This window comes from Chiloscyllium plagiosum, chromosome 30, assembly GCF_004010195.1.
Source record: "Chiloscyllium plagiosum isolate BGI_BamShark_2017 chromosome 30, ASM401019v2, whole genome shotgun sequence".
NCBI lineage: Eukaryota > Metazoa > Chordata > Chondrichthyes > Orectolobiformes > Hemiscylliidae > Chiloscyllium > Chiloscyllium plagiosum.
Genome location: NC_057739.1, coordinates 24,526,989 through 24,540,354, shown reverse-complemented (window position 1 = coordinate 24,540,354; position 13,366 = coordinate 24,526,989). Strand labels below are relative to the sequence as shown.

Below are 13,366 nucleotides of genomic sequence, written 5' to 3'. Positions count from 1 at the left end.
AGTGTTGAGCCACATGGTGGTTGGGTTGGTTGGTCCGGGTGTCCTAGAGGTGTTCTCTGAAACGCTCCGCTAGTAGCCGGCCTGTCTCCCCAATATAGAGGGGGCCACATCGGGTGCAGAGGATGCAATAGATGATGTGTGTGGAGGTGCAGGTGAATCTGTGGCGGATATGGAAGTTTCCTTTGGGGCCTTGGAGGGAGGTGAGGGGGGAGGTGTGGGCGCAAGTCTTGCACCTCCTGCGGTTGCAGGGGAAGGTGCCGGGAGTGGAGGTTGGGTTGGTGGGGGGGTGTGGATCTGACGAGGGAGTGGGACGAGGGAGTCAAGGAGGGAGTGGTCTGACCTATCACCCTCACCTTGACCTCTTTCCACCTATCACATTTCCGACGCCCCTCTCCCAAGTCCCTCCTCCCTACCTTTTATCTTAGCCTGCTGGACAAACTTTCCCCATTCCTGAAGAAGGGCTTATGCCCGAAACGTCGATTCTCCTGTTCCCTGGATGCTGCCTGACCTGCTGCGCTTTTCCAGCAACACATTTCCAGCTCTGATCTCCAGCATCTGCAGGCCTCACTTTCTCCTCAGAAGGTGTAGAACAACAACATTGTCGGCAACTGAAATTTTACAGAAGAAAAGATGTATCTTACTTTTCTGGTGGTGAACCAGACAATGATCCAGATGTACTTAGGCAGTTTTGTCCAATTTTCTTAGCGTTTTCTAAAGCAGCTGAGGTATCTGCACAGCGTGGTATTAGTTGTGGAGTACTTTCTGGACTAATTATCCCATTTGGCGTCTGCACCATTTTCACAGTGGTTTCAGTGGATCCTGTCATAGAAACTACATTCCCTGCGGATGTTGTGATTATATTAGTGATTCCAACTTTGTTCTGAAGAGCTTGGGACAGAGGGAAGGGCCTGACAGTAGCATTAATCTTCTTATTCCGCATCCGATATCTGTTATCAAGGATACAAATATCTACTTTTACATGATATAACCAATAACAGTAGAACTCATGGTAAAGACCAGCTATGTTAAATGATCACTTGTTTTAAAAAAAAAATAGACAAAGCTCACAATCTGAATGCGCATACACAGCAAAATGTGAACTGTAAAATAATTTACAAAAATTATTAAAGTAGGAAAATGCTGGAAATGCTCAGGAATGGAGCTTGGACACGGAGTGAAAACAAGTTTCATATCTGTAATCTTGCATAATTCAAAAGCACTAAACATGTATAAAATTGCATGATATTATTCTGAAATAAAAGGCCAACAACAAGAGTTGAGATTGATAACGCCATCTCAATGTTGCAACTGCGCAAAATTGATTACTTAAATTTTATCATATTTTTGCAACAACCTCAATATAAGTGCATGGACTGCTACTTTTGTTTTATTAATATTTTTAATAAGGTTTAAAAATTATGCAAAAGCATATGACAAAATAAGACTTCATTCGTGTGTCACAGCTCATACTTCGTTCAGAATGGCAGCATCAATAAAGTTCCTAATTTCCCTCAGAGTTGACAAAAGAGCAGCTAGTGCAGTAAGTATATATACCCACCAGACAGTGTGCTGTACTTTAAGTGGAAGAATTGCATCTTTGAATAATAATAAATCCATCCAGCCAATTTAGAATTAAATTTAGAAGTACTTGATATGTTATGCCCAAAAGTGTTACATTTCACAGCGCTAACATTATTTATGATTGAGGACATTTTTGTCACGGAATCTGGAGAATGAAGTCAGTGACACAAAATAGACTTGTTTTCCACAATGAATGATAAAAAGGTATAAATTGAATGAAACAATTCAAAGAACATATATACTTTTCCAATTCTTCTTGGGAGTGGGCAAAGGTACAGTTAGCTCCACGAGGACAACCTCCTTGTTGTCGAAGATCTCGGCACATGCTGGTTTTATATTTGCTGTTTGGCTGTGGCTGAAAGTAACAATGAATATTATGAATATGACTGAGCACATTTGATTTTTGAAATGCCTTCAAAAATTACAATAAATCATTATCAATGGCAATGAATTATTTCTAGCTCTATAGTGATCACTTCGTATTACAAATAATCAGTTAATATAGAACTTCAGTATTGCTGAGAAAAAGACATTTTGTTGAAGCTCTTAGACTCGCACTCACCAGAACAATTCACAAGACATATTAAAGTAAAAGGAAAATAAATGTTTATACAACACCAGATAAAGTCTATCTAGTGCCAGGGAGAATGTGAGAGATAATGAAGATTAACAGTTAATTGCCAAGTTTTGCTTAAATTTTAAACCAGGCAGTTTGATTCTGTTTGGCAAAGGCATGCCCTAAGAAACACACCAGAGAAAGGCTGCCATCTATTTTGTTGAGTTGAAATGGCGCAGTGTGTCTACATGCTTTTTATGTTTGCAAAGACTAGGGCCCTGTGCATTAATATCTATAATGTAGTAGAAACTGTGAGCCTGATTGACAATCCCAAACTGGTTGTCAGCATTATTGTTTGCATGGTCAGAATTACTTAAAGTGTCATCCAATTCCAGAATCACATCCAATGTTGGATTTAGAGTTTTGCAAGAACGAAATTCAGAAGTTACTGGAGAAACAAGTTACAGCAGGTCTGGCAGCATCTGTGGAGAGAAAACAGAGTTAATATTTTGAGTCCATTGACCCTTCTTCAGAACTGTTCTGAAGAATAGTCAAAGGATTTAAAAAGTACTTATTCTCTCCATAGATTCTGCCAAATCTATTGGAGTTTCTTCAGCAACTTCTTTTTTTGTTTCTTTCAGATCTCAGTATCTGCAGTAGTTTGCTTAGAGAGCTTTGCAAATGGGAGCTTTTTGGATATAATCAGAATCTGGTTTGATGCAAACAACCAAAAGGAACATTGAATTTGATACTATCAACCAGTCACTGGAATGTATAGCTTGCAGACCTTAGCATCACACTGGCTTTGAAATTCATATACCATGGGCCGAAGGGCCTGTTTCCACACTGTAAGTAATCTAATCTAATATAATCTAATGTTACTCATTTGGAGGAGCGACAGACAGAACATCTTTTGGGTTTGACAGCAAATTAGTATCGGGAAACAGCAGCATCATCTATTGCACAAAGATTTAAGATATTTTACATTTGAAGGTAATCTACAAACTGAGTACTTCTCAGAACAAAAGCGATGACCTGAGATGCAATGATGAGTTTGCATAACATACAGCAAGAAAGCTGATCAGGGTAGCCATTATCCCACAGAATGGTTTTGACGTGCCGTATTTCAGCATCAAGCTTGCATGGTGAATAAGGCTTGGGCCATATTTTTGAGGTTTCTGATCATGTCAATGTTGTAGCACATGGAACTACAGGAATCCCAAAACATTTTACAAGGTTTGCATTATGTAGTTGTAGACAACCCTCAGTTAATTTTTCAACTAAGATGTCAAGGAAAGGGAGCTCATTTGACTGCTCCATTTCAATAGTCAATTTGAATTCAAGATGGAGCCAGTTAGGATGTTAGAAATTTTGTACATGCAGAGGTGGATTAAAATATAGCAAATGCATCATCTGCACATCGGCAAGGTACAAGGGGTCGGAGGTTGGGGGTCATGCCATTGAAGAGACTTTTCTCGTGGTACCCAACAAAGAGTTTTGCTAGAGATGGGCTTGGTAAGAGTCCCATAGCAATACCACGTCTGGGCGTAGATGCTGATGTTAGAAAAAAACTCAATTGATCACGTTTGAGTTCATAAGGTCAATAAATACTGATTAATAAATGGTGGAGGGCCTAACATAGAGCTGCAGCACAAATGCCCATTGCTTCCTTGAGTGGTGCAATGATATAAATAGATGAACAATGTCAAATGAACATATGCACAGTAAAGTGCCAGCAACTGGCAAGACCTGTACGGCATGCATAAGTGTGAAGGGAATCTTTCACAGTCTGTGAAAAATCTGCTTAAAAGTGATTGCAGCAATTTGCACAAGTATACGGCCAGTTCATGTGCTGAACAACATTTGCTAAATAATCCAGTGTCCAATGAATTACACTGACGACTAATTTAGGATTGTCTGTTGGGCTTACATGTAGCACATTTTTTGCACACTGGAATACACATACGCTGATAGAAAAGAACAGGTACCCAAACTGCAATTGCTTCAACTCAATAATTAAGGCATTCTCTTGTTCATTTTTCGGGGCAATACTTTGGCTAATCAAGATGTGGAGGAGCTGGTGTTGGACTGGGGTGGACAAAGTGAAAAAAATCACATAACATCAGGTTATAATCCAACAGGTATATTTTGAAGTACTAGCTTTCAGAGTGCTGTTCCTTTATAGCTTTTGCTATAAATTCTGTGTCTTATGGTCCTGCTCCACAACAACCTGATTTAACTAATCAAAGTCAACTTGTCTGGTTTAACATTTAAACAAAGTTTGGCAGTTAACTGTCAAAACATGTTGTATTCTAGAATAGAGGCAACGCCTTTCCCACAGTTCACTTGCCAAGCAATCAGCATTGTCCTCAAAATATCATTTTCTGTTCTTGATATTTCTTGCATGAATTTTCTCATGAAGCAAGATGAAAAGCTTCAACAAAATGTCTCTTTCAGCTATAATCAAATACTTTAAAATGCTTGCTGTGAAATAATTCAAAGCAAAATATAATTCTGCTTACGTCTTTAAACTTACTTTGAAGAGTTAATTTTCATCACAACAAGATCCAGTTCCACTTACATTATGTCAACACCTTTTTTTAAAAAAACTACAGCTGCAGAGAGTGCCATTTTTTAAAAAGAAATCACAGAACAGAAGTATTACTTGTGGTGCTTCATGGCCTTTTTTACTGAAGTTCTGGATGAAATCCACAAGTCCATGTACTACAGTCCTTACAGCTACCATTGCATTTTCTAGTTGCTCCCATGTTGGAGGTGCTGCATCTTAAAGACAAAGACACAAAACACGTTTTCCTGCAACACGTAAAACAATGTATATAATCTATTAAAGATTAATCAGTTGTGCTGAAGAAGTGTTAACTCTTGTTTTTAATCTCTTTGACCATGGAAAAGTTCAAAAATATATTTTCTGGCATTTTTGTGGCACCTCATCCAAATGACATAATTCTGGAAGGTGACCATTTTGATTATTCATTGCAGAATCATCATCAATCCTGTTTTACTCTTAGTGCATATCCAACCGGGAGAAGCTATTCGAATAATGATCAAGAATCAAAACACATCCTGGGCAAATGCCAATTTTATAATCTTTATTGCTGCTCTGGCAGAACTCAGCTAACACAAGGGACCAAGAATCAATTATAGCATATTGTGGGCAGACTGCACCACAGCCATATTGTACAGTGCTCCATCAAACTGAGCCAGTTATTCAATTTCTATTGTAACAAACATGCTCTAAAGTGATAAAATCAGTAAAGACAAAATACAAAATACCAACCCATTAAAATAGTAATGTGCAGTTTATGAAGTTAGAATCAAGCAATCTAAAACACTATGCATGGCTTAAAAACACAATGTTACGACACAGCAGTGAACCCCTCTGCTAATTAAACCAAACACAGAAAAGCTCACCACGCTTCGCAATCTGTTTAAGTATGAGTGACAGAGAACTACCCAAATTCCACTACTTAAAAAAATATTAAAATTCTATTCTTTAACTCCAAAAGAGAACATTAAACAACTATTTACAACTACTAAGCCTCCTTTCTCTTAAAGATTTGTCATCTACCTCCCACTCTATAACAATACACTGATCCTATAAAGCTGAAAATGTGTTGCTGGAAAAGCGCAGCAGGTCAGGCAGCATTCCAGGGAACAGGAGAATCGACGTTTCGGGCATAAGCCCTTCACTGATCCTATAAAGCCCCTATTAAGTTTCCATCACATCAATTTTCAAAACTAGACCGCAGTTGTCCTCTTTGGGTGATGATTCTCCTCTGTTTGTAGGTCTCCCTGGGTTGTCTTCGGTCTTCTGCTGCACAGATTTTTCATATGAAAGGAAGGTACCCTTCAGAGAGAGGATTTGCGGACATTCTGTATGACAATGGCAGGTGGTGCTCTTTCTCTGGCTAACTGTCCAAAATACCTGCTTTTTAATACCTCAAAACATTGGATTGTCTCATTGGTCCAATGTTGTCAAAACAGTAAAATGTGATTGGGTTTTAGTATTTTGGGGCATAATTTAAACTGATTGGTTAAATCAAATGGCTGTGAAAACAGCAACCAAGCTCAAGTAGTTGTTCACAGCCAAATGTTACATACTTTCAGTTTTCCAGTAAACGCTGAGACTGCTGTCAGTCACATGACAGGTGCCTGTATTCACTCTCTCTTAAAAGATACAGTACACACCTCCAACTTCATAGCAGGAGTGCCATAGCTGCAATATCACTGGTAATGATTTATTTCTTCCAGGAAAGTAACTAACTCTAAAATATCGGGATAAAATCAAGGGATAAATATACATATAGTGTACTTTCTTTGAAATTCAATGTTCTTCTAGATTAGAAATGTTACAAATTCATACATACCTGGGTTAGGATCAATATTAGCCAGAAGTTCAAGATGGGATCGGAGTCGGTTCAAATTAGCTGGATCTGTTGTCCGTTGTAGGACAATAGTCAATTCCTGTACACTCTTCGCAAAAGATTCTGGGGATTGGAGCTTGATACAAGGAAATAAGGGTAAAGAATGGCTTAAAATAAACAATTAAAATATGACTTAAGTAACTTATAAACAAAATATTCAATTACACAATTAATTTTGTTGCAAAGATTTATCAGAAACTGTACTGGAAGTTTAACCATTACTAACAAATTCATTAAAAAGTCTGACATGAAATTTCAAGTATGTCAAAAGTATAAAGCTCAAGAAGAGTCTGCAGCTGCATGCCAAAACTGTAAAATGACAATACATTAATTCTAAATTGGTTAGTTTCCTTCAGGTTAGCCAGAATGACAACATATACCGCACAGGGACTGCATGTAACACATGCCTTTGCAGCTCTGTGAATATTAATAAAATTATTTTGGAGTAACATTTCTGCCTCTATTGAAATATCATGCAAGTGATGATTAAGGTAGAAGGGTTTTTCTCTATTTTCAGCCATTATTGCAATTATATATTCACATCTTTGATGATAAGTAAATGACTTGTTCTAAGCATTTTCTGAAAAATGAGTTATCACCCAATGCATTTCAACAGGAACATTGAATCTCTGTTCTTGCTCAGGTTGAACTATTAAGAAATCAAGAATTTAAAGCCAAACTATGCAGTCAATACCTAACAATGGACACAAAGGCCACTTGGGGGCACTTATTTACTACTATACCACATTGGGCATGCAGTTATTATAGGAGCATGATAATCAAGGTTGAAAGCAAAAAATTTCCAGCATTGAAAATGCTGACCAATTAATAATCAGCAGTTATTAATAAATCTGACATACAAAAATTTAAATACTTTATAAATGACATCAAACTATTTTGTAATGAAATAGTGTAAGATTTATGGTAGGAATTAATTAATTCTGCCTTTAACTAACATTCTTTTCACAAACCAAATATTTTTCACATGTTAAAATGGCTAAACAATGTTTTTGTAAATATGTTCTGAGCTAAAGTCGCATTGCAACGCGAACATTTCACTGGAAAAAAAAGCATCATTTACAAGTTTTCTGCAACAACTACCTTATCAATGATAGACTGCATATGTGATTTATGTGCCAAATCTCCATACAAAAGAGAAGACCATTGCTCAGGGGAAATTCGAAGTCCAGCCTCCATGGCAATATGAACAATCTGTGCATCATGCTCCCTGCGCAAAGCTTCATAAGTACGAAACTCTTCTTTCAGTTGCATCAGAGAAGAGTCTTCATCCCTTTTAGTAACCTACAGAGAAACAGTCCACAGTAAGAAAGAAAAGCATAGAAAAATTTAATAGCACAGAAGATAAATCATTAAACGAGCTTAGTTATTGTTCTTTCATCACTCAGTGCTGAGTCAACTATGTTTACAGCCAATCTAAATTACCGCATTTAGGAAAAACACATTGCCCTCAAAGGAGATGCAGTTTTGAAAGGGCTAGATCATCTAAAATAGCAAGTCAAATTGAACAGACTACACTAGTATTCATTTAAATACAGAAAGGAGGGTGCGAATGTTGCAATCAAGATTTGTAGAATACGTATTTGATGACAAGAGACAAAGAGAGACAGTCCAGAACAAAAACAAAAATAAAACTTAAGACAGTAAAACAATAGCTGCAGAGAGGACAAATGCGCAAGCTATGATTTTCCAAAATTCCTTAGATTCGAGTCCCATCACATTGGAAGCTGATTTCCTATAAGAAAGGAGAGAAAGACAAAACCACAGAGAACCACAGGACAGTTAAACTGACAGTCATTGGAAAAATGCTGGTATCTATTTAATAATAAACCTTAAATGTGCTTCAAGTATAGTTGATTTGAACAAGTAAACATAATCTTACAAAAGGCAATCTTGCTCAACAAATTGTGGTGTTACATAAGGGAATATAGACTTAGGAATATTAGATTAACATTCAGAGAGGATTGGTTAACATGAAGCAGGGAGTGGTTGCAAGCAGGAAGTTCGTCGGCTGTGACTAGTGGAGGCCCTCAAGGGTCAATGTTGTGGATTTAGCGATTTATCTATATTAGTGATTCAGAGGAACAGAGAGTTATGTCTCCAAGCTTGCTGATGATACAAAACTAAGTGGAAAGGCAAGCTGGGAAAGTGCAGACACCAAAGAGAGATAGATAGGCTAAGTAAGCATGCAACAACGTGATAGATGGTGCAAATCAGAGTATCAAGCTGTTCTCTTTTGTTGCAAGAACAGAAAAGCAGAATAAATTTGAAAAAGTAATGAAACTCAAACGCTGATGTTCTGATAGACTTGGATGTGCTCATTCAAGGAACGTGTAAAGTCAGCATACATGTACAGCAGACAATTAGAAAGGGCTGTTGGCCTTTATGCAAAAAATTAGAATACAGAAATTGTTGAGCAAAAATTGTACAGGACTTCATGCAAAGTTTCACTAGTTTAGTTATCCACATTTAAGAACTGACACCCCTGTACTGCAGATGGTACAGCAAGTTCAAAGAATTTGCAACTGGATGAGGGGATTGTCCTTTGAAAAGAAGCTGAGCAAATATTCTCTGGATTTAGAAAAGAGAGACAATCTTATTGAAATATAAACAAATGCTGAAGAGGCGTGTTTCTGCTGACTGGAGAATCCAAAACGCACCAGCATAAACTCAGGATAACAAGACAACCAATTAAATCAAGTTTAGGAGAAATAATTTCATTCAAAGCCTTATGAATGAAGGTGGTTGTGGATATATCACAGAAGTAGATGGATTTTTGATATCTCAGAGAGACGATGGATACAAGGAGCAGGAAAGAAATTGCAGTTGAAGCCCAAAGTCAGCAATAATCATCTTGAATGGCCGAGAACACAACAGATAGTATTGGTTTACTTCTGCTCCAATTTCTTGCATAAAGCAAAGCCATTAACGGCAAATGGAGCAAGCATTTCTTCATTGACTACTGAACTCGCCCTTGCAGAAATGGTGTTGAAAACAATTCAATTAAAAGATTTTAAAATAAGAATTGGTCATTTTTTTGGAGGCCATGGATATTAAAGAGTTACAGGACTAAATTGGGATCAAGATACAGATCAGACATGATTAAACTGAAAAAGGTGCTTAAACGGCTGAATCACTTACCACCATTCCAATATTTCCTTCCAAAATTTGCATTTATAAGCACCAACAAATGGTTTATCAGGAATAGTGTAATTGGCTTTCTTAACATTAAACCTTATTCTATTTAAATAATGACCATTATTGAAAAGCCTAAATTTTCAAAATAAGCCATTATGGATTCTGCTTTCTAGTTGAAGACCAATTTGAGGCCACAAAATTTAAGCTTTATTTACAGCACTGCATTTGCAAAAGTACCATTTTTAAAATGGTCAATTTTTCATCTGTCTGCACCAGGGATAGTAGCACCACTTCATTTAATAGCAAAACAAAGAAAATAAACTTACAAAATAGCCGACATTGTTATCATGAGGTGGAAGAGAAAATAATATTCATAAATAGTGCAATTTTCTTTCATTTATGAACTTTCAGCAAATTCACCACTTCTAATGCTAATCCGACATGTTTATATTAATGATTAAAATGTGCCCAAGGCTTACATTAACATAATGTAATAATAGGCTTGACTTCCTTATAGCAAATTCATAATCTGATGGAATATTGCATGCAATTCTGGTCTCCTTCCTATCGGAAAGAAGTTGTGAAACTTGAAAGGGTTCAGAAAAGATTTACAAGGATGTTGGAGGATCTGAGCTACAGGGAGAGGCTGAACAGGGTGGGGCTGTTTTCCCTGGAGCGTCAGAGGCTGAGGGGTGACCTCACAGAGGTTTACAAAATGATGAGGGGCATGGATAGGATAAATAGGCAAAGTCTTTTCCCTGGGGTCAGGGAGTCCAGAACTAGAGGGCATAGGTTTAGGGTGAGAGGGGAAAGATATAAGAGAGATCTAAGGGGCAACTTTTCACGCAGAGGGTGGTGTGTGTATGGAATGAGCTGCCAGAGGATGTGGTGGAGGCTGGTACAATTGCAACATTTAAGAGACATTTGGATGGGTATATGAATAGGAAGGGTTTGGAGGGATATGGGCCGGGTGCTGGCAGGTGGGACTAGATTGGGTTGGGATATCTGGTCTGCGTGGACGGGTTGGACCGAAGGGTCCGTTTCCATGCTGGACATCTCTATGACTCTGAGGAGAAAGATTTTTTTTTAAACCAGGGGGTCAAGAGATTAAAAATCAGAGGGAATATCATCATATGCTGATTCCCTGCATCTTCTAGTGATCAAACTCAATTGTAGCATAGCAAAAGCTCAAGAACTGGTTTCCAACACCCCTTTCCTGCAATGGGAGGGGTTGGCTAGTTGAGTTAGCTGGATGGTTGGTTTTTGATGCAGAGTGACACCAACAGTAGGGTTCAATTCCCGAACTCACTGAAGTTACCATGAAGGACTTTCCTCCTCAACCTCTCCTCTCACCTGATGCATGGGACCCTCTGGTTAAACCATCAGCCACCTCTCTATTATAGGAGAGCAGTCCTATCATCTGGTAAGACTATAGTGAAGAAAGAAAAAAACTCCTTCCTGCAATGTCACAGCATAAAAAGGGGTGGAGAAAATTAAAAACAGAATTTAAGAAAAAGCAGAGAGATAGGTTGGACAATGATGATGCTTGGGAAATTAAAGTCAGGAGCAAAAAATATCCAACTCACTAATGCAATTATAGTTAAATACTTGACATAATATACATAAAATTTAGATTTAGGAGAAAATAAAATTGGGTAAATAGAAACAAAGATTGTACCTTAAAGCATGAAGCACGGTACAAGAGTTGTACCACATGACCAATACTAGTTTTGGATGCCTGAGGAAATCGTGGTTCCAGCCTTTGAACAACAAAAAGAACCAGCACTTTCCGAGAGAGTGCTGACCCATCTTCCAATGCAAGTAAGACCAATTTAAGAGCTTCTTCCTGCATAGCTGTCAAAGGAAAATGGGAAATACAGCATTATAATTTGGATATATGTAAGAATTCTAAAAGGATACTGATTTGTTAAGATGTCAAGTTATATGGAACACAGGTAGGAAGATGAGGTACAGCTCAACCTTGGTCTAACTGAATGATAAGCCAGATTCGAACAGCAACGCAATGTTCCAATGTATTTATTTGATCTATACAATAAAATAGCAACACACAAGAGAATCAACTCTCCATCTGGAAGGAATGAAGAACCAAATTATCAAATGTTTCAAACCCATTCAGTCATACAGAAAAACGACACTTCAAATATAAAATCACCGTCGACATGGTCAAGTAGATACTGTTAGGCAACTTACAATACCTATCCTGAAAACACGCTAACCCATAATTCACTATTAAAATAACAGGGAGGCTAAAGTCACTCACTATTTTGTGTGTGCAAATATTACAGAAACGTCAGGCAAAAAGATGAAAGTCAGCAAACACAAAAAAATCAAAAATTACTGCCCAAACATGCTGTGCCATTCTATGCGCTTTATGTTTAAAATTATATTGAGCTTTCATTAGCATTGTGATAATTATATCACCTGCTCTGGCTTACCATGGAATACATTGAAACCACTGCACGAAAATGAACTGATATTGCTACAGAAAGTTAGAGCTGATCCAGTTCCAGTGGAAATCTGAAGCAAATTTAAATGACTCTAAATTAGCTGTCAAAGATTCCTTTACAACATTCTCATCATAAATTAACCACTCTACTACCAAAAAGGTAATTATTATTATCCAGGTCCCCATTGCTTCAGGTTTTAATTGTTGCTGTATACTTTAAAAAAGTGAAATCTAAAAGGGTCAGACTATATTTTTGTGCTCAAGTTTGAGGGAATTTGAACCCAAAGCCTCCCAATAAAGGGGAATATTACAACCAAATGACAGCTAACAATGGTATACACATACCTTTAGTTACAAGACAACAAACTTTTGGTAGGAATAACAATTCTGAAAAATATATTCTTCCTTACCACTTACCTGGTCCCAAAAATTGACAACCTCTGGCTCTCACTGCTGCCCACAAATTGGCAGATAGTTGCTGGGGATTCTGATGCTGCAGAATGAGCTCAGTAACTGTCCTTTCTCCCAGTGATCTTGCTGCCCGCATTGCTCGAACACGCCCTTCCTCCTCTACCAACTGACAGTTAACCAAGGTAACCAGTTTTCGCTGCATTGGTCGACTCAGTGCACTCTGATTTAAACTTGCAACACCTGAACAATAAGTTAAAATTATCAAATAAGTAAGAAAACTTTTGAAGCTCATGTTACTCATGGATGATATTTGGATACTCCACTTTCATGAATTTAATAGACAACAAAGATGCATGCTAAACATCAATATTTTAAAGGAACTTATGAAATGAAGTCCTCAACAATTCAATAAACATCAACTTTGACATGTGAAAAAGAGGCAATTGGTTACCACTATGGAAAAGATTGCCACATGCGACCATCAGAGGCTTGATTTTGCTCTCATTGGCAAAGAACTTTTGTCATGAGAATTTCAGCTCTGGCACAGTGCAGTGGTAATGCAACTACATGCATTATTTTTCAGCAGGCATTCCTAGAGTGGAGAAGCAATTATGTCATTAGGCCGGCCAAGCAGCAAATCACCGAGTAAATTTTCACAGTCCCCAAGAAGAAGCTAAAAGTACTTTTAACTACTACTTTTTAGAAAAGGACAAATCAAGGATTAGAACAGAGACATGTGGTGAAAGTAAA

At 37.7% G+C, this 13,366-nt stretch overlaps 1 protein-coding gene across 5 annotated transcripts in view; it reads right to left on the bottom strand.

Annotated features, from left to right (window-relative positions):
* Nucleotides 1-13,366, bottom strand: part of rc3h2 (ring finger and CCCH-type domains 2) — a 125,702-nt gene that overhangs the window by 43,747 nt on the left and 68,589 nt on the right. For all 5 annotated transcript variants that reach the window (XM_043720115.1, XM_043720120.1, XM_043720119.1 and 2 more), the window contains exons 5-11: nt 12,623-12,856; nt 11,417-11,592; nt 7,684-7,884; nt 6,526-6,658; nt 4,803-4,921; nt 1,824-1,936; nt 642-947 (exon numbers count right to left, since the gene is read on the bottom strand). In XM_043720115.1, the coding sequence (XP_043576050.1) occupies nt 642-947; nt 1,824-1,936; nt 4,803-4,921; nt 6,526-6,658; nt 7,684-7,884; nt 11,417-11,592; nt 12,623-12,856 (1,282 nt within the window). The remainder of the gene's footprint in view (nt 1-641; nt 948-1,823; nt 1,937-4,802; nt 4,922-6,525; nt 6,659-7,683; nt 7,885-11,416; nt 11,593-12,622; nt 12,857-13,366) is intronic.